This window comes from Protomyctophum bolini (assembly GCF_963924005.1).
Source record: "Protomyctophum bolini genome assembly, chromosome: 12".
NCBI classification, from domain to species: domain Eukaryota; kingdom Metazoa; phylum Chordata; class Actinopteri; order Myctophiformes; family Myctophidae; genus Protomyctophum; species Protomyctophum bolini.
In genome coordinates this window covers 43,582,207-43,603,495 of record NC_137873.1, presented here as the reverse complement: position 1 = coordinate 43,603,495, position 21,289 = coordinate 43,582,207, and the positions used below count along the sequence as shown (strand labels likewise).

General features: G+C 45.3%; 1 protein-coding gene across 1 annotated transcript; it reads left to right on the top strand.

Annotated features, from left to right (window-relative positions):
* Positions 1–3,812: 3,812 nt before the first annotated feature.
* Positions 3,813–10,428, top strand: LOC308325374 (tyrosine-protein phosphatase 13; the record flags this gene model as incomplete). Its single annotated transcript, XM_080777858.1, has 5 exons — positions 3,813–3,875; positions 4,662–4,787; positions 6,729–6,883; positions 8,526–8,661; positions 10,174–10,428. 5 exons carry the CDS (start codon positions 3,813–3,815, stop codon positions 10,240–10,242), a joined length of 549 nt encoding a protein of 182 aa, XP_080633984.1. The 3' UTR covers positions 10,243–10,428.
* Between the last annotated feature and the right edge of the window lie 10,861 nt (positions 10,429–21,289).

The following is a 21,289-nucleotide window of genomic DNA, read 5'->3' as shown; positions in this document are numbered from 1 at the left end:
ACAGTCTTTGTAATGCAAAGTAGGCTGGATAGAATGAACGCTTGTAGCTATACCACGTAAAGCAGAAATATTAAAAACTATATTAAAAAATAAATGATCCTGAACTCCAATCTGTAGCTCGCTCTGTAGCCACTCGTTGATGGGCTATATTTTTGAAGAAAAAATAAATGCATGGCTTGTGATTTAAGGTGGCATTACAAGTGTTATTGTTTGGTTCCAACAAAACATCGTCTAGCCAACACCAAGGCCCACACATCCCAGTTCGACATATCTCTCTCTCTCTCCCTCTCTCTCTCTCTCTCTCTCTCTCTCCTCTCTCTCTCTCTCTCTCTCTCTCTCTCTCTGTAATGTAAAGTGAATGTCTCTCTCTCTCTCTAACATCGTCTAGCCAACACCAAGGCCCACACGTCCCAGTTCTCTCTCTCTCTCTCTCTCCTCTCTCTCTCTCTCTCTCTCTCCTCTCTCTCTCTGTAATGTAAAGTGAATGTCTCTCTCATCTCTAACAGCGTCTAGCCAACACCAAGCCCACACGTCTCTGTTGTCTCTCTGACTCTCTCCTCTCTCTCTCTCCTCTCTCTCTCTCTCCTCTCTCTCTCTCTCTCTCTCTCTCTCTCTCTCTCTCTCTCTCTGTAATGTAAAGTGAATGTCTCTCTCTCTCTCTAACATCGTCTAGCCAACACCCAAGGCCCACACGTCCCAGTTCTCTCTCTCTCTCTCTCTCTCTCTCTCTCTCGGTAATGTAAAGTGAATGTCTCTCTCTCTCTAACAGCGTCTAGCCAACACTAAGGCCCACACGTCCCAGTTCTCTCTCTCTCTCTCTCTCTCCTCTCCTCTCTCTCTCTCTCTCTCTCTCTCTGTGTAGTTAACATAATGTCTCTCTCTCTCTCTCTCTCTCTCTCTCTCTCTCTCTCTGTAATGTAAAGTGAATGTCTCTCTCTCTCACAGCGTCTAGCCAACACCAAGGTCCACACGTCTCAGTTTGTCATCTCTCTCTCTCTCTCTCTCTCGGTAATGTAAAGTGAATGTCTCTCTCTCTCACAGCGTCTGGCCAACACCAAGGTCCACACGTCTCAGTTTGTCATCTCTCTCTCTCTCTCTCTCTCTCTCTCTCTCTGTAATGTAAAGTGAATGTCTCTCTCTCTCTAACAGCGTCTAGCCAACACCAAGGCCCACACGTCCCGGTTCGTCACGGCCAACCTGCCGTGCAACAAGTTCAAGAACCGGCCTGGTGAACATCATGCCCTATGAGAGCACCAGGGTCTGCCTGCAGCCAATCAGGGGCTGGAGGGCTCCGACTACGTCAACGGCCAGTTACATCGACGGATACAGGTGCGCCGCGCCGCCGTCTTTCTGACCTGAGATCAGATTCCTAAGAGGTTTCCACTGGACACACACATGTCTGATTAACCCATTCTGACCTGAGATCAGATTCTAAAAATGTCAGTCGTTCTTCGACTTTTCAAAAATAGCAGACCTACAAGCTCATAGCGCGCCACTCGGTGGCGCGCTATGAGCTTGTAGATCTGCTATTTTTCAATAGCTAAAGCATAACATGATGCTAACACCAAAACGGGTTCCCGTTCAGAATGGGTTAAAATAATAATATATAGGCCTATTGAATTTTTTTCATAATTATGAAAATAATAGTTCTGTCTGTTTGTGTATTTATCTATTATGAAGGTGCTGGTTTACTCTGTCTAGACTGAGTTCTCAAATTCTGTGGTTTTCAACCCTTTTAATGTCAAGGACTGTCCATTTTGTCTTTGGCATTTGAGCCATTTGATTAGATTCAGCCTCTCGGAACAAAAACGTTGAATATTCTGTTGTCGTTGCGTAGGACTTTCCGTGCTGTATTGACGTGGTACCATTAGGAGAGATAACAGTCATGGATCAAAAAATATATTCTCCAATTGTATAGACCAGGGGTAGGCAACCTTTGGCACCGGTGCCAAAGGTTGGCACTAAGGAGGATTTAAACTTAATCAAATAAGTCCCTCACATTTGTATGTACAATAAATTACATCCTGCATCATACTGTAATTATACATTCATTAAAACTCTGAACTCTGACTGGGGAGGGAGTCTGGGAGATACGTGGGTCATTGCTCTGAGACTAATGATCATTATAACAATGTGAAAGAAAATATAAAAAAATAAGGGTATTTCCGTGGACAATCAAAATGCGTTGGAAATGTTGATGTGGTGTCATTCAAATTAACGTTGACATGGCACACTGACTATCCAGAAAATAAAAACATGGCACTTAATTCCAAAAAGGTTGCAGACCCCTGGGTTAGACTAATTGCAATTCAGGTGTTGAACAATATTTTTTTTCTCTTGAGAGTTATGTTTATGTTTATTCAACTTTCAGCATGATCACAGGTTTAAAAGACAGGTGCCCTTAATAAAAAAAACACTGAATTATTTTGCCGATCACAAATATAAAACTTCAAATCTAAAATGCAATTTAGCCGATCTAAAAATCCAAATGGTGTAAAGCTCAAATCTAAAATCCACTATCATTTAAAAGTCCGCACTTATATGGGATTGGTGATTTTCTGTATCTCTCAGTTCTGCATGATGGGGTGTCCAGGTCGTCTCCAGTTCTAGTTTGACGTCCAGAGATCTCTTCCAGAGAGTTAAAGATGTAACATCTGGTTACCAACTCTTTTTATCATTTAGCTGGGGGACCACCTGGTGTTCCCTGGACCACTGCTGAAAACCACTGAATCAAGCCACTTAAGAACTGACCGGGGAGCTTATACAAAAGCCAGACTAGATGCTAAGTGCTAACATGACCCTAAAACATGTTTAAAAGTGACACAAACCCTAATCAAATCTTGTTATCGCGGGCATGGCCGTCGTAGCGGTATAAGCACGTACTCAGAGCTGCGTTTCCACCGGTGGCATCTCACCGTGGCCGCTGATGATGCGAGCTGACTTCCTGTGCTCCTGAGCTCCTTTTGACGTCTGAGTGGGTCGGAAAGGTTTTCCCAGCGCAGCAGTGCTTTGGCACGGTGCGGTGCGACCTGTCACATCCTGGTCATCCCTCTAGTCTACCGGGACGGCTGTCATCCCCCCCCACCCCCCCCCCCGGGGAGGGGGCGCGGCCGGCCCCGCTGACTGATGACTCAGCCGTTCAAATGGAGCGCTTGTTTATCAAGGGTTGTTACCCCGAATACTGGACTACTCGCCCCGGTGCTTGCCCGTTTTTCCTCCCGGAATTTTCACCAGTGAGGGGGATAACTTTGTAATATGCTATTGGCTGTTTGTATTCTTTTTTTTAAAAGATACTCCTGTGGAAAGGCTATATTATTTTTCTTATATTGACCCTATAAACAATTTAGTATTATTTTGTATATGTAAGGTTTTGCCCACTCAAATGGTACCTCGTCAGATAATCCCCACATATCCTACAACAACTTCTGTGAACAGACTTCACTGTAGTAGCTTTTCATAAATAATATTTGTACTTGGGCTGTTCTGCTGTCATGAAAGTTTATAGTTGGAGAAATTCAACTGCTGCTGTCCAGCCTCTCCCACCAACCCCTCACTGGGGAAAGTTCTGGGAGGAAAACAGAAACGGGGCGAGTAGTCTTGTTACCGTTACCCCGCGCCGAACGAACGTGACCAGTGATGACTTTGTCCGAACTGAGATGCCAAGTCCTTTGAGTCTGACTGTGTGTGTGTGTGTGTGTGTGTGTGTGTGTGTGTGTGTGTGTGTGTGTGTGTGTGTGTGTGTGCGCAGGCAGCAGAGGGGCTACATCTCAACCCAGGGTCCTCTGGCGGAGACGACAGAAGACTTCTGGAGGATGCTGTGGGAACACAACTCTACCATCGTGGTCATGCTCACCAAGCTCCGAGAGATGGGCCGGGTACGTTGCACTATAGCTGGACCTGACCTGAGCTCCATTCTGACCTGAGATCAGATTCATACGAGGTTTCCACTGGACACACACTGGTCTGATTAACCCATTCTGACCTGAGATCAGATGTTAAAAATGTCACAGTCGTTCTTCGATTTTTCAAAAATAGCAGACCTACAAGCTCATAGCTCGCCACTCGGTGGCGCGCTATGAGCTTGTAGATCTGCTGTTTTTCAATAGCTAAAGCATAACATGATGCTAACACCAAAATGTGTTCCCGTTCAGAATGGGTTAATAAAGAAAGTCTTCTAAATCAGGACAGTTTTCTGAAAAACCCATGTTTCTTTATGTCAGTGTGTGCTCAAACCTCCGGCCCCCCATCTGAAAATATGTTGTTCCAGGGACCCCCCCCCCCAGAAGTGAAAATGTTCGCTCTGAAATAATATATATTCCAAATTTGCACTACATTTTCAGGATAAAAAAAAAAAAAGAAGCAGATCTACAAGCTCATAGTGTGGCACTAAAATACTTTAGTATTTTTTTCCCCTGCTGCTTATTATATTTTGTTGTCTTCTGCTGCATATTCTGCTGTTTGTCTCTGTAAAGCACTTTGTAATGCTAATTTGAAAGTTTCTATATAAATAAATAAATAAATAATCAGGTTGTCAGGTCTCAATGGGCCTCGTGTGTCCTCCTTTATGTGGACGCGAATACATTGTTAAAGCGTGTGTGTGTGTGTGTGTGTGTGTGTGTGTGTGTGTGTGTGTGTGTGTGGTGTGCGCGTGCGTCCTGCAGGAGAAGTGTCATCAGTACTGGCCCGCAGAACGCTCCGCCCGGTATCAGTACTTTGTGGTGGATCCCATGGCAGAGTACAACATGCCTCAGTACATCCTGAGAGAATTCAAAGTCACTGACGCCAGGGTGAGTGCACACTGTGTGTGTGTGTGTGTGTGTGTGTGTGTGCGCGCGTGCGTGCGTGTGTGTGAGAAAGACTTGCACCTGTCGCGTTGTATCGACTCCATCAGTCTCCTGGTGCATAGCAGTCATTGACACATCTCAACGAGCCATCCATCAGCCCTTTGAGAGGCCTTGTGTCCAGCATGTTCCTATCGACCCGCTCCCTGTGTGTGTGTGTGTGTGTGTGTGTGTGTGTGTGTGTGTGTGTTGCATCACAAAGCAGGTTAGTTGCCCTGACGAGTCACCCATAGATTGCTGCGTTCAACCATGTGTGAACCTGATTTGTGTGTGTGTGTGCCCGGTAACATGCATAATGTACGAATGTGTGTGCACGTGTTTTACCAACATGCACATAAACGCTATTTGTGTGCGTGTGTGCACGTGAGGGTGCAGATAGATAACCGGGGTTAGGCCTGTCTTGCTCTGTCACTCTATTGAGAGATGTTCTATTGATCTCCATTTAAACGAGACACATACAAGCGCACACACACACACACACACACACACACACACACACACGCACACGCACACGCACACGCACACACACACACACACACACACACACACACACAGTGCTCTATTGAGTGTATGTGACAGTGGCAGGCTGACACATGTTACACACACACACACACACACACACACACACACACACACACACACACACACACACACAGCGATCAGCCCCAGCCACTGATCCCAGGACAGATAACAGATATAATGATCATTAGTGGTGGTGAAAGAGGCACTCGGTGTACTCGTGCAAAAGGCCTCTATTTTAAAAGGTGTTTTTACTCGAGTAGAAGTATTCACAAAGGGGTCTTTGATATCCGTGGTACATAATGATGATGAAGGTTCGCTGTAGGGCCGAAATGATTTCGGCTCGTCAGACATTTTCAGTAAGTTATGTAAGAATGTATAAGTAACCAATCAATCACCCAATACAAAAATAATTAAATATAAAAAAAAAAGATCATACAAAAACTCAAAGAAAAAACATCAAAGGCTTGTAGATCTGTTACTGTCGACACACAGCAAAGTTTGTCGGGATCGGGACTCGAACCCGCGACACACTGTCATGCTGGACTACCAGCCAATAAGGTGCCTGGACCGCTAGGCCGGCCCATACAGAGATGGTATCTATCATTGATATCCTAGATCCCCTTCTGAACGTTTAGACCGGCCCTTTAAGGTCATTTACACACTGGCGAATTAGCGACGCGATGCGAATAAGCGATCTGAAAATGCGAAATATTGCATGTTGCAGTTCGGCCTGCGAATCTCTGCCAAATACGACACCAGAGCGAACAAATAAAGAGCGAAAACGGTCGCATTTTCGCACATTCGCCATTGATGTGGAAGCTTGCATGGACTTCAATTGTTTTTTTTTAAATGCGAATTATTTGCACGAATATATCGCGTCGCCAATTCGCCAGTGTGTAATGACCTTTAGTCATTCACCGTTGAGGAGGTGTGCATCGGCCTTCTCTTCAAACTTGAGTATAAGTACAACAAGTATTGGCTCTTTTATAAACATTCTCAGGTGGACATAATTACTCTGTTTGCTAAAGAGCAGAGAGAGAGAGAGAGACAGACATGGAGTCTTCTGTTACTGAACAAACACTATAATATTGAGCTATCTAACGATATATGTCACTTGCCCTACGTACCCTTAAGTACAGTAGTTAGAGTAAATGTACTTGGTTACTTCACACCCGCTGCTGCTAACTAGGTCAGATAACGACAATCATTAGGTTCTGGAAGTCATTCAGTCCAACTCACTCAATACGGCAGGCAGACAAGCAGGAGACAGACAGGAGACAGACAGGCAGTGGAGCGTGTTTCTTTTGGTCAATAAAAGGTTAAACATCCTCTCTCTCTCTCTCTCTCTTTCCCTCCCCCATGCAGGACGGCCAATCACGGACAGTGCGTCAGTTCCAGTTCACCGATTGGCCGGAGCAGGGCGTGCCCAAGTCCGGCGAGGGCTTCATCGACTTCATCGGACAGGTGCACAAAACCAAGGAGCAGTTCGGCCAGGACGGTCCCATCAGCGTCCACTGCAGGTACTGTACCAGTAAGACGCGCAAACGCGGGAAGCGAACGCAGCTCGTACATATTTGGGTTTTGGACGTATAGCTGCTTTGGGGACTCCTTATATGGTTATGGCTGAGTCATGGTGACGTAATCACTCAGCTCCATATATGGGCACAAAAGCGGGACAGACAGACAGACAGACACACAGACACACAGACATGATCTGCTAGGTCTCATAGTAAGTGCTCACTGCGTTCGCAACCAGTAAGACGCGCAAACGCGGGAAGCGAACGCAGCTGAGACCCTGCAGATCATGTCTGTCTGTCTGTCTGTCTGTCTGTGTGTCTGTCCCGCTGTTACTGTATATGTGGACCTGGCCCCTTTTGTGCCCATATATGGAGCTGAGTGATTGCTGATGCAACACACTCCATATTTGGACGTATAGCGGGACAGACACACACACACACACACACACACACACACACAGACAGACATGATCTGCTATGTCTCATAGTAAGTGCTCACTGCATTCGCAACAAGGCCACCAGACATGGGTATCGATGAATTAAATCCTTATGGGCTTTGGCATGAGAAAACATACGTGTTTACATTGCCAAAGCAAGTGTGGAAAATATAATAAAAGAACGGTTGGAAATGAGGAAGGTAAATTCAGTTGGAGGGGCATTCATACAGCATTGTGTAAAGTTTACACGGGCAGATGCAAAGACACAGTCTTCCCATTCATTGTCAATGGAAGCCAGCGACATGACGATACAAAGATGCATGTGGTGTTTGTAGCTGCTGCAAAAAGGCAAGGTGATCTTTGCATCTTTTGCATCTGCCCGTGTGAACGCAGCGATAACACTCCACAGACACTCAAATGATGCATGATGACACTCGTGTTTCAACAGAATCAGGCCTTGAGAAAATAACCGTCTCAGATTCAAGGGACTAGGGATGGGAACGAGAACTGAATCACCAAATCGATTCTGAGGTCATTGAGAAACGTAAATCAATAATGGTTCTGTCTTATCAATTCACTTATCGATTATAGAGAGAGAGAGAGACGAGAGAGAGAGAGAGAGGGTCATGGGGTCACTGAAATGAAATCACTGCCGCAAACATTGTCGTTCTAATAAATCTTTTAGTTTCTGTTGATTTACCTGCCAAATACGGGTAAATGTATAGCATGCATGTAGATAATATGGCTTCAGATGTTGCGCATCTGTGGACATGCTTTGATTGTCTGTGGACCTTAATCAGACCAGTGTGTGTCCTAGTGGAAACCTCGTATGAATCTGATCTCAGGTCAGAATGGGTTAAATGACAGGGACTAATAGCACCCAGATCAGCACCGACTCGCCAACAACTACCAGTAAGAGAAAAGGATTGATTAGTGGCCTCGATGAGGAATCCAATCGACAAGCGTGTAAAGATCGATAAGGACTTTATGATTCCCCCATCCGTACTAAAGACAGGAAATGGTCTTTCTACATTTCCAATAACGCCAAGCCGACGACAAAATCATAGCAAAGTTTTGGACATTGGTGTGTGAACGGCGTCAGCGTCACTCCCACGTTGAGAAAGGTTCTGGACATCGGTGTGTGTGTGAACGGCGTCAGCGTCACTCCCACGTTGAGAAAAAACGTTGTTGTTCTGTTGGTTCTGCAGCGCGGGCGTGGGGCGGACCGGCGTCTTCATCACCCTGAGCATCGTTCTGGAGAGGATGCGCTACGAGGGAGCCGTGGACATCTTCCAGACCGTCAAGATGCTGCGCACGCAGAGACCGGCCATGGTGCAGACCGAGGTAATTAATACACTGTAGATAGTTACCGTACATCTACACAGAGACCGGCCATGGTGCAGACCGAGGTAATTAATACACTGGTAGATAGTTACTGTACATCTACACAGAGACCGGCCATGGTGCAGACCGAGGTAATTAATACACTGTAGATAGTTACTGTACCCCTACACAGAGACCGGCCATGGTGCAGACCGAGGTAATTAATACACTGTAGATAGTACTGTACCCCTACACAGAGACCGGCCATGGTGCAGACCGAGGTAATCAATACACTGTAGATACTGTCCATCTACACCAGGGGTGTCAAACTGGCGATGACGTCGTCTTCTGCGGCCCGCCTGCCTCAAGCAAAAAATAAAATAAAAATAAAATAAACATTTTTTTTTTTTTTTTTAATAGCCTAAATATACTAATAAGTAAGGCTGCATGATATATCGAACATGTACCTTCATCAGAGTGGAGAATATAAGTATAAATCAAGTTGAGCAAAGCCACTCTTCTCTGCCCCTCTCTCTAACAGACACAGTTAACGATCGCATTGTTAAGTGCCTGCCAGACAGACAATCAGATGAAATGAAGGCAGGTGTAGAGTAGAGTGTAGACTAGTGAACTGAACATGTTCTCTTTATATCAAGTACTTCATACCAGCCCCTTATGAAACTACTTCTCCCCAAATCCAAATGGATTTAATTTTCCATCCTGAATGGCAGTAACTAGCATACAATGAGAACTGAGAAGATCTCCACAAAGGTTTACTCATCAAAACTGATTATAAAACTGTAACCATCAAAGCATGCACTCAACATATAATGGTTATGTGACCATGGCATGTGCATAATATAAAATCTTATAAGTTGTATCTGATATTGATTAATATGGGGGGTGGGTTCAATTATGGGAGAGCCCAACCGACTTTTATTCGGCTCTAAAATAGGAGTATGAATCGTGCCTAACTCTGTTCCATTTGTACGCTCAGAGCCCAAACGGTCCATTTGGTGCCTGTCAATAATTTAAGACCCCCCCCCCCCCCTCCCTCCCCCTGGAACCCCCTGAAGGACCCCTGTGGGTTCCTGTACCCCAGAGGCAGTTCTGTACATGGAAGAGTTTTTAAATAATTAACCATCTAATAATTAGATCCATTAGCCCTCCAATAATAGCCCATGCAGGAAATAACCCGGGCTGTATTCATTATGCATCAGCATCATCTGTTCTTGTCAGACGAGGATATTCTTAACTTCCACATGAGACGCTTTCTGCTCCGACTGGTCCTCAGGCCGAGGGGGGGGGCACGTGAAGAGGCTCAGCTTGCAAAACGCAAATCTATAATAACCATTCCTCTCTATCTCTGTCTCTCTCTCTCTCTCTCTCTCTCTCTCTCTCTCTCTCTCTCTCTCTCTCTCTCTCTCTCTCTGTCTCTGTCTCTCTCTCTCTCTCTCTCTCTCTCTCTCTCTCTCTCTCTCTCTCTCTCTCTCTCTCTCTCTCTCTCTCTCTCTCTCTCTCTGTCTCTTCCAGGATGAGTACCAGTTCTGCTACAAGGCTGCTCTGGAGTACCTGGGCAGCTTCGACCACTATGCAACATAGAAGCCACGTTACGGCCAGTGGCCCGTCCTTCCTTCTCTCTGCCCTGCCTGGGGGCGCCATGGGCCAGCCAGCCAACCAGGAGAAAGAGGAGGGAGGGGTTCCACAGGCCAGGCAGCCAGCCAACCGACCAACCAGGAGAAAGATGGGGAGGGGTTCCACAGGCCAGGCAGCCAACCAACCAACCAACCAGGAGAAAGATGGGGAGGGGTTCCACCATGCAGAGCCGTATGAGAAGAGAGTGGCGACACGCTTTGATCTCACCGCAAAGCGGGGTGCACGCTATGGGCTTATAGTTCCAAACATTGGAACTATCCCATTGAGATAGAATGAGCACTTCCTGCATTCCATTGTTATACAATGGGAGTCAACGCTAGTGTCGCCACTCTCGTACTACATCACGCTGGTTTTTACACGGGCCACGCAGCCAACCAGGATAAAGAAGGGGAGGGGTTCCACAGGCCAGGCAGCCAACCAGGATAAAGAAGGGGAGGGGTTCCACAGGCCAGGCAGCCAACCAGGATAAAGAAGGGGGAGGGGTTCCACAGGCCAGGCAGCCAACCAGGAGAAAGAAGGGGGAGGGGTTCCACAGGCCAGGCAGCCAACCAGGAGAAAGAAGGGGAGGGGTTCCACAGGCCAGGCAGCCAACCAGGATAAAGAAGGGGAGGGGTTCCACAGGCCAGGCAGCCAACCAGGAGAAAGAGAAAGAAGAAATCACACAAAAAGAAAGAAGGAAAGAAAACCTGCAGAAAAACACACACGAGCGACGTGCGAACGACCAAACGAGCGAACGGACTTCTAAGCCTTTCCGGGGAGTGAGTTTCCAACGAGGGATCAATTTGAAAATGAGAACAAAATGGAAAAAAAATGAAAAAAAAACACAACAAAAAAGCAGCCACAAAACGAAACCGTGACAAACTCTTATGTTCAAAAGCACCAACACTACCCCCCCTCCCCTCCTCCCTCCCTTTAAACCTCTGACCGGACATTGTCCCCCTATACCCCCCCCCCCCCCCCCCTGCAGGGGTCAACGGGGTCATGGGGGGGGGCGGCGGGCGGGGGACAAACTTAACCATGTATAATTCATATACTTACCTCAGTGTTCCAATGTGAAGGACATTATAATGCCTGACGTGTGACTGTGTGTTGTGGTCAAGCTATCCTACCGATTATGAAACCCGTGATGAAAACTGCTCTCTCTCTCTCTCTCTCTCTCTCTCTCTCTCTCTCTCTCTCTGAAATTCTTACCATATTATATGTGTATTGAAAAAGATATCTATAAAAAAAAAAAAATTATAAACACACAAACAAACAAAAAAAAAAAAAAGTAAGACACAAAGAAAGCCTGGATATTTGCTGCACCCTCAATGGGCTTTTTACCCTCGACTTTGTATCTTATAGATTTGGTGTTCCTACTTTAGTGTGTGGCGGGGGGGCGGGGCGGACGTGTACTGTACTTTAGTGTGGCGGGGGGGCGGGACGTGTACTGTACTTTAGCGGGTGGGGTGGGGTGGGGGGGGGGAGAGGGGTTGCAAAAAAAACCCGCAAACGGCGAACATTTTCCGTGTCCGTCCACGAGTACAGTCGTCCGTTTGTTCGTGAACCGGATTTTGACTACAGCTGTCTCCACGCAACGGTAGTCAGTCAGCCAATCATATTACGAGCAGCACCGCTGTTTGGAATCAGTGGATGAACTAACAGAGACTGTTTGAAAAGCATGTTGATTTGATGCTTTGATGCTTACTCACTCTTAGTCCTGTATCCTGCAGTGCCAAGAGAGAGAGAGAGAGAGAGAAAAACAAGAAATATTACATAGTCATATTTGTCAGGTGAAACAAACGCTGTCTCCGTTGTGGATTTGGGGAGTTGGGAGGGAGGGTGTAACTGGGCTCGGAAAAAAGCCTGTCACAATTATTACATAATCGCCTAATCACAATTATTTGAGATTATCGCGATTATTCTTTTTTTTTTTGCATAATCGTCAATCTTTTCCATGTTGAAAAATGCCCATACGTCACTTTGTGACGTGTCGTGAGCTTGCAGATCAACTATTTCCGCTATTATGTGGAAAGGGAAACTTGTTGCAAATTATTAAAGGTGTCAGTGATTGCTTTGTATATTTAAAATAGTTGTCATTATCTGCCTTGTGCAATTTGTGAATACGAAGCCTGAAAGGCAAAACAGAAATACAAATTGCATACAAAATTCCTCTACGTATGTTCAATGCAAAAAAAAAAAACACAATTAATTTGTTAGTCGCAAATTACACAATCAGCACTGGGATTTCTTTCAAAATAGAAGCTCGGGTGTAAAAACCGGGAGACATATTTTTGCTTGCTTACCTCGCTAAGATTACGATATAAGTCGCCGATGATCGCTCGCTTCATATTTTGAACGAGAGGCATGTTGAAGTCCGAAATGAAGAGCTTAGTGTATCCATCTGGTCAAAACCACGGAGAGCTCCTTAGATTACGCGCGCCGAGCCTGTCTTTGTGAGCGGTAAAAACGGGGAAGTGAACGACAACGCTGCATGTGTGAAAGAGTGCATTCGTTTGATATCAATGAAAATGCGCTACACGTCCTATAGCAACCCGTGGGTTGGATTAGTTATGACATTCCCACACGTCGTACGGTCTAAATGGGTTTAATGGTCAACTTACAGTGAATGTGTAATGGTGGCGGCCCTCGGGCCAGAGCTCAAAGCCCTCTTACTTCATGGTCCGTCCACTGTGATGTCCAGTGTGATGTCCACTCCACTGAGCTTTGCTTGCTTTTCGCGTAACGTTGCTGCACTACCAGTCGCTTTTCAGCCCTCTCGATCCTGTGGATAAATACTTTAGTTCCAGTGTTGTTTCTCGTCCCAGTGGGACGCGCTGTGAGCTTGTAGATTGTGTTATTTTCCGGCACGTAGCTATAAGGGAAAAGGTCAGGCGCCAGTGTCAAGTCAGTCCCATCTTGTTAGTTCAGTCAATTGGGCTGGACTTGATGTGACGATTGGATCGCCACACGCACACACGCCCGCACGCACACACACACACACACACACACACACACACACACACACAGTCTCTCTCTCTCTCTCCTCATTTCTCATAGTAGCCAGCCCCAGGTTCCGTTGCAGTTTGACCATCCACACCCACACAGCTTCACGCTCATGCGGTTTGGTTGTTTGTTTTCTCTCCCTGTCTGTGTCGCTGTGCGCTAACCGCTAATGGCGTTTTAGTGTCTTCACTGTCGCGTAACAACCTTTGAAGACGGAAGCCTATAAAAGCTCTGCTGATTGAGCTCAGCAAATTGTAAAGTCGACGAAATGTAAAACTGACTTGAGATCGGTTTCTTTCTTCACGTTATTGTTATTTTTTTGTTTTTGTATTCGCTCTCTCACCGTATACCTACTTGAATTCAACCATGTTTGCATTTTATGACTTGTCTGTATTAAGCTTCTGTTTCGACGGATCATCGGAGCCGTTGTGAACAATCAATGGGGCAGGAGGGTGGGTTCCAAACGTACTGTGGCTTTCTGGGTGCCACAGACAACTGTCTGTCTGTCTGACCACAGACAACTGTCTGTCTGACCACAGACAACTGTCTGTCTGTCAGGCCACAGACAACTGTCTGTCTGTCAGGCCACAGACAACTGTCTGTCTGTCAGGCCACAGACAACTGTCTGTCTGTCAGGCCACAGACAACTGTCTGTCTGTCAGGCCACAGACACCTGTCTGACTGTCAGGCCACAGACAACTGTCTGTCTGTCAGGCAGTTGTTTGTATGATAATAAAGACACGCTGCAGCAATGCTCTTCCCGGTCGCCTGAGCATCGTGATTCAACGCTCTCGACGTTTTTCTGCTTCGGAGAGAAGCGCTTCTTATCGCCGTCTCTTCTGACCCTCCCGTCTGTGTCCGACAACCTGGTCATTTATACCACCTTTACCGACCAGACGTTTGAATCGTTAACCACGACAAGCCGGCGTTTACGCTGTTGCAGCTAAGCTATACTCGTGCTAATAACAAGATAGGCGACGGGTCGTTTCAGTGCAGCAAACGGGGTCATTTCCAAAACAACAAAAAAAACTCTCCTAAAAAGCCTCTTATGTAGAGCACGTACCAAGCTGTACGCTGTCCCACCTGCCTGCTCCCATACAGGACACGGCACAATGAAGTCATTTGGTGAATTACTGAGGTGTCTTATTAACCCATTCTGACCTGAGATCAGATTCTAAAAAATGTCAGTCGTTCTTCGATTTTTCAAAAATGGCAGACCTACAAGCTCATAGCGCGCCACTCGGTGGCGCGCTATGAGCTTGTAGATCTGCTATTTTTCAATAGCTAAAGCATAACATGATGCTAACACCGAAATGGGTTCCCGTTCAGAATGGGTTAACCTTTAGATTTGACATAATTTTAACTACAGTCAGTCAGTCAGTCCGTCAGTAGCCATGTTTTGAGTGAAGAGCACAGTAGGAAAAAAAAGAAAAGAAAAACGTTCCATTGTACGAGAGCTCCCTGAGCTCCTGCTGTTTGTACATATAAGAAGTTGTATTAGTGGAATATGCTCTACAGTATGGTTACATAACATTACATACAGTACGGTACGGTATAGTACGATACAGTACAGTACAGGACAAGTACAGCACAATGCATTACAGTACCGTTACAGTAGTTACAATACAGTACAGTTACAGTACAGTAGGCCAGAGCACAAGCTTCTATAATAGTGGGCTTAATATGGACGTATACGGTTAGTTTCCTTCTATTTTTTTCTTTTCTTACCAAGAAGAAAAAGAAAGCCTTATCATTAACTGTTCACTTTGTCAAATATTTATTTGATTATATTATAATGGTCCTGGTTTATAGTTCTGTTGGGGTTTTTTTTTTAGAAGAAGAAAAAATATAACTTAAATTATGATTCTATTTTGTAACTTTTATTTATTTTTATTTATGTATTTATTTATTTGGAGATATCTAGCTAATATAATAACCAATGAGATGTTGTTTACTCTGCAGGCCAATGCTACTTACTGTATGATATTGTCGTATGTTTATATTTATTTATTTATTTCACTTATTTTTTTTATTTTAAATGGTCAGTTTTTTTTGGTGCTTTTTTAATTTGCTTTTTAGTATATCTGGTATGTGTGGGGCGCTCTCTTTGATACTGATGTCCGACGAGTGCAGTTCGACATGGACGTGTTAGACCTGCGGCTAGCCTGTAGTTTTAAGGTTACAGTGATTCCCCTCTTACATATCGACCCGATTTATGCTCTGGTTTAACTCGTATAGACGACCTCTAGGATTGGCTATCAGGAACGGGGTCATACCTATGTTCCCTCAGCCCTATGTTCCCTCAGAAGGAGCATTGGTCCGAGGTGCGCTGGGGGTCGGGAGAGGGTGGGTGGTTAGGTTTAGGTGTCTGCCCCGGGGGAGGTTAGGGTTAGGGTGAGGGTTTGAGGTAGGTTGTCGATCGCCCAATCCAAATGTCTGGGTACCGGTTACCCATAATACACCCCCCCCACTACCACCCGATTGGGAACCAATAAGAACCAGAGTCGATAAGCAAAACCGGATTAGGCCGGATAAGTCCTGACTTGATATTTAATACATCGTCCCTATTGCGACAACAACTTACGAGGCAGACCATACATCGGGCGTTACCCATCCCACGCCACCCCCCCCCCACCCCCCTCCTTATAGCGTCAGTGGAGTAATCCACTCTACGGTAAAATGAGCCTTATTTAGGATATTTCGGAGTTCGATCTAGATGTAATAAAAGCCGAGTAGTTGTATAAGTCTATTACGGCAACGCTATGTGCACAGTTACCATTTAGTTTGCTGTTTGACGACCAGAAGGAAGGAAAGCACACGGTAGCCAAGTGTATTTTTATTTTTAAACTTGGGACGACAAAGAGCTACACACACGTTGAACTGACCCTCAAAAGAGTTACTTTGTTTAAGAAAGAAAAAGACAAACCTGAAAAATATCCTGATAATATGAAATAAATGTGTGGTTTCGAGAGTCTTGACGATTTGTGACATATATAAAAATTATTCCTTAAAGTCATACTGCGTAGCGATCCTTTTTATTTATTTGTTTATTTATTTTCTTTTTTTACAAAGTTGTTTTTGGCGACCCCTTTTGGCGACGTACCGTCGTTACAGCGTTTATATACTATAGATGTGGAACCTGTACCGCTCAATAAGGAGTGCAGTGCTGTAGGGTCCTAGCGCCCGGTGAACCGCAACACGTCGTTGGATTAATTAACTGTAAATAAAATACATTATATAAAATGCATTTCCGGTGCTTGCGTCATCTCGGCCCCGCCCGAGTCCCGACACTCGCGATAAAAAATGTGTGTTTATATGGTGTAGAGAAGTTGTCTAAAAGCACATTTGTACGTGGAATGGCTATCGTGAAAAAATATACCATGAGTGACAGGTTATAAATTACTTTTGTTTAACTGTAAAAATGGTTATGCAGTATGACTTTAAACCTTTCTGATGGATATTGTGTCAAGAGAAATATAAAAAGGCACAAAAGAGGACAACTAATTGTTGTGCCTGTGAGGACCCTCGCTCGCACCAATGCACCTGTACTTTCCTTTCAACCAATGGATGTAGATACTGTATCTTCTCTTTGTATTAAAAACAGGATGATTGGATAGACGGCACAGTGTGCGTCCTACTGTGATTATTTTTTTGTGTTTGTTTATTGGCAGCTGCATGGGCTCAACATCATCGTGCCATCTCGCGATGGGAAATGTCTGTCCAATTATGAAGTGAGTGGAAAATCGAGTTGCAAAGTGAGTTTAACATAATTTTAATGCAGTCAGATTAGGACTTTTCTGTGTGGATGTTTGGGCTGCATGTCAAGGCCAGAAAGTAGGTTTTTCTTTGCAACTCTGTAGGCGTTCCAGCATTAACTTCCGGGTATGATGACGATGTCACGTGCATAGCCATATATGGCGACCTGTCGTGACAAAGGCCTGAACCGGAAGTTTTACAGAACCACGTTGACCAGCACTGTTTTCTACCCGATTGACGCAACTCTAATAGAAGGCTCATGGGGCTTTATAGGCCGTGGTTCTCAAAGTCCAGGGGTTTTTGAGGGGTCCCATGAGGCAGCACAAACATTCAGTTTAAAATAGCCACATCCCTCCATTAGGAGGAAGGGTTTTTTTTTTTTTTTTTTTAAGTGTACAGTATTTGTTAAAATCTGGTTTTTATGTAGCCACGCTCACCAGTTGCCTGGTGGGTGGTGATCCACCTGAACCGAAGCCGTACTTCTTTAATGGAAACCAGCTGTGGAGGAGGAGGAAGAAGCAACGGGAATCAAACCGGTGAGCTTCATTTTTATTGGCTTTTATAGATGTGGGCCTTAATTGACACGTCATCGCGCAGAAGCACGTTTTCGTTTTCAGGAAGTGATTAAAAAATATAATTGTATGTACTTTTGATATAAAAACAAACGAATGTGAATTGGCCCATTGTTTTGGCATCCATTGTTGGGTATTCCCATGATGATCACAGATATGGTCTAAAACAGTGCAGGTTCCCAAACTTGTTCATGTCAAGGACCCCCAAATTGACACTACTTAGCCCGTGGACCCCCATTTGAAAAGATATGCCAGGGACCCCCTATAAGAGAAGGTTTTTACGACTCTAGCAGTGATTCTCAACCAGTATAATTTCAAGGACCCCCAGTTTGACATGCATTAGTTCTACGGGCCACCATTTAATGGCATTCCTATCTCTGAGACCCCCAATTTATATAGTAAAATCAATGATAATTTAACTCTGAGAGTGTACAAATGGAACCAAATGGTTCCATTTGTACACTCTCAGAGTTACAGACCCATAAGGGTCCATTTGGTTCCATTTGTACACTCTCAGAGTTACAGACCCATATTAAAGGGTCCATTTGGTTCCATTTGTACACTCTCAGAGTTACAGACCCATAAGGGTCCATTTGGTTCCATTTGTACACTCTCAGAGTTACAGACTGGTTTGCTGTGTTTACAGAGCCCTTCCTTGTCCATGAAGACATGCTAATGATCCATTTATTGATCTGTAACCTAGTTACCGTGAACCATTGTCTCTGCTTCTTAAAGAGCCCATGCATTGCAGCTGCATGCTGCAATGCATCATGTGTAAATGTGACACTTAGAAATCCATTATCAGACCATTAACTGTGTCTTCTACCAATCTACCAGACACCTACACTATGTCATTGTTAGTAGCAGTGCTGCCACATTAAGAATCAGGTCTGATATGCAATGATCAGTCCTCTATAAAAGGTTACGGTCATTAAAAGCAGGCTCTGTACCCAAAAATGCACTGTATTTAGCCTGTCCCCATAGTGGTCACAATTTCAAACAGCCAAAAAAGTGTCTAATACTGTCACAATCACATAAATATACATACTAAATGAAAGTAGATTGTCAACAACATAGCAAACAATATACACAGTTAATTTTCCAATAAATATCTCATATCAAATGTATGTCCCACGTCTCCGTCAACTCCGTCAGGTTTTTTTTAACTCTTACATTAATCAGAAAATATTGTCGACAGATTTAGCCTGACAGTATGTCCAACCAAATGGAACCAAATGGACCCTTATGGGTCTGGAACTCTGAGAGAGTACAAATGGAACCAAATGGACCCTTATGGGTCTGGAACTCTGAGAGAGTACAAATGGAACCAAATGGACCCTTGGAACTCCCTCAGGTACCCCCGGGGGTCCTCGGACCCCACTTCGGGAACCACTGGTCTAAAAGTGTGAAAAACGTATTTTTCATTTCAACTACACCTTTAAACGTTTTACAGCAAAGATTTGCTAATAATATGCACAATAAGTGATGTCAAATCAGACACGTTTGTCCATGATGTTCCACACCTGGCATGTACACTACAGTATGCTGGCCTGGTGGCTGGCCTGTTCTGAGACCTGAAAGAGGTCATTCTCTCTACGACCACACGGTGGAGCCAAAGCTATACCTTCATCTTTTCAGCTAAGGCACACATTGCAGTTATCCATCCACCTTGCAATGCAGCTGGTCTGTCTGTGACTGTAACCTTTGTAGAGGAGAGATCATTGCATATCAGACCTGATTCTTAATGTGGCAGCACTGCTATTAACAATGACATACTGTAGGTGTCTGTAGGTAGATTGGTAGAAGACACAGTTAATGGTCTGATAATGGATTTCTAAGTGTCACATTTACACATGATGCATTGCAGCATGCATGGGCTCTTTAAGAAGCAGAGACAATGGTTCACGGTAACTAGGTTACAGATCAATAAATGGATCATTAGCATGTCTTCATGGACAAGGAAGGGCTCTGTAAACACAGCGAACCAGTTTACATTCTGAACACCACCATCCCAGAGAGGGTTTTATGACAGGAAATAGCATTGTTCCTCCCCATTTTCACCTAATTAACCCATTCTGACCTGAGATCAGATTCATACGAGGTTTCCACTGGGACACACACTGGTCTGATTAACCCATTCTGACCTGAGATCAGATTCTAAAAATGTCAGTCGTTCTTCGATTTTTCAAAAAATAGCAGACCTACAAGCTCGCAGCTTGTAGATCTGCTATTTTTCAATAGCTAAAGCATAACATGATGCTAACACCAAAATGGGTTCCCGTTCTCAATCATTCACCTAATGTGATGCATGGAAAGTTCATGACTGTATTATGTATATATGACTGTATTCTTCATATATAGCATCAGTTCTTGGCACTGTACATCGACCCATCGCTGCGTGGTTGTAGCCAATATCTGCAGCTATAGTCTATTGCTGAATATTTGGCATTTTCTTTTTCTTCCTAAAAAACGTGCTGTATTATTATGTTCCTAAAACATATACAGCCAGACTGGCAGTTACTGTAGTCTCTGCTCCGCCACAGCCATGACAGACTGGCAGCTGTAGTCTCTGCTCCAACCACAGCCATGACAGACTGGCAGCTGTAGTCTCTGCTCCAACCACAGCCATGACAGACTGGCAGCTGTAGTCTCTGCTCCAACCACAGCCATGACAGACTGGCAGCTGTAGTCTCTGCTCCAACCACAGCCATGACAGACTGGCAGCTGTAGTCTCTGCTCCAACCACAGCCATGACAGACTGGCAGCTGTAGTCTCTGCTCCAACCACAGCCATGACAGACTGGCAGCTGTAGTCTCTGCTCCAACCACAGCCATGACAGACTGGCAGCTGTAGTCTCTGCTCCAACCACAGCCATGACAGACTGGCAGCTGTAGTCTCTGCTCCAACCACAGCCATGACAGACTGGCAGCTGTAGTCTCTGCTCCAACCACAGCCATGACAGACTGGCAGCTGTAGTCTCTGCTCCAACCACAGCCATGACAGACTGGCAGCTGTAGTCTCTGCTCCAACCACAGCCATGACAGACTGGCAGCTGTAGTCTCTGCTCCAACCACAGCCATGACAGACTGGCAGCTGTAGTCTCTGCTCCAACCACAGCCATGACAGACTGGCAGCTGTAGTCTCTGCTCCAACCACAGCCATGACAGACTGGCAGCTGTAGTCTCTGCTCCAACCACAGCCATGACAGACTGGCAGCTGTAGTCTCTGCTCCAACCACAGCCATGACAGACTGGCAGCTGTAGTCTCTGCTCCAACCACAGCCATGACAGACTGGCAGCTGTAGTCTCTGCTCCAACCACAGACATGACAGACTGGCAGCTGTAGTCTCTGCTCCAACCACAGCCATGACAGACTGGCAGCTAGTCTCTGCTCCAACCACAGAGCCATGACAGACTGGCAGCTGTAGTCTCTGCTCCGCCACAGAGCCATGATAGACTGGCAGCTAGTCTCTGCTCCAACCACAGCCATGACAGACTGGCAGCTATAGTCTCTGCTCCGCCACAGAGCCATGACAGACTGGCAGCTAGTCTCTGCTCCAACCACAGCCATGACAGACTGGCAGCTGTAGTCTCTGCTCCAACCACAGCCATGACAGACTGGCAGCTATAGTCTCTGCTCCGCCACAGAGCCATGACAGACTGGCAGCTAGTCTCTGCTCC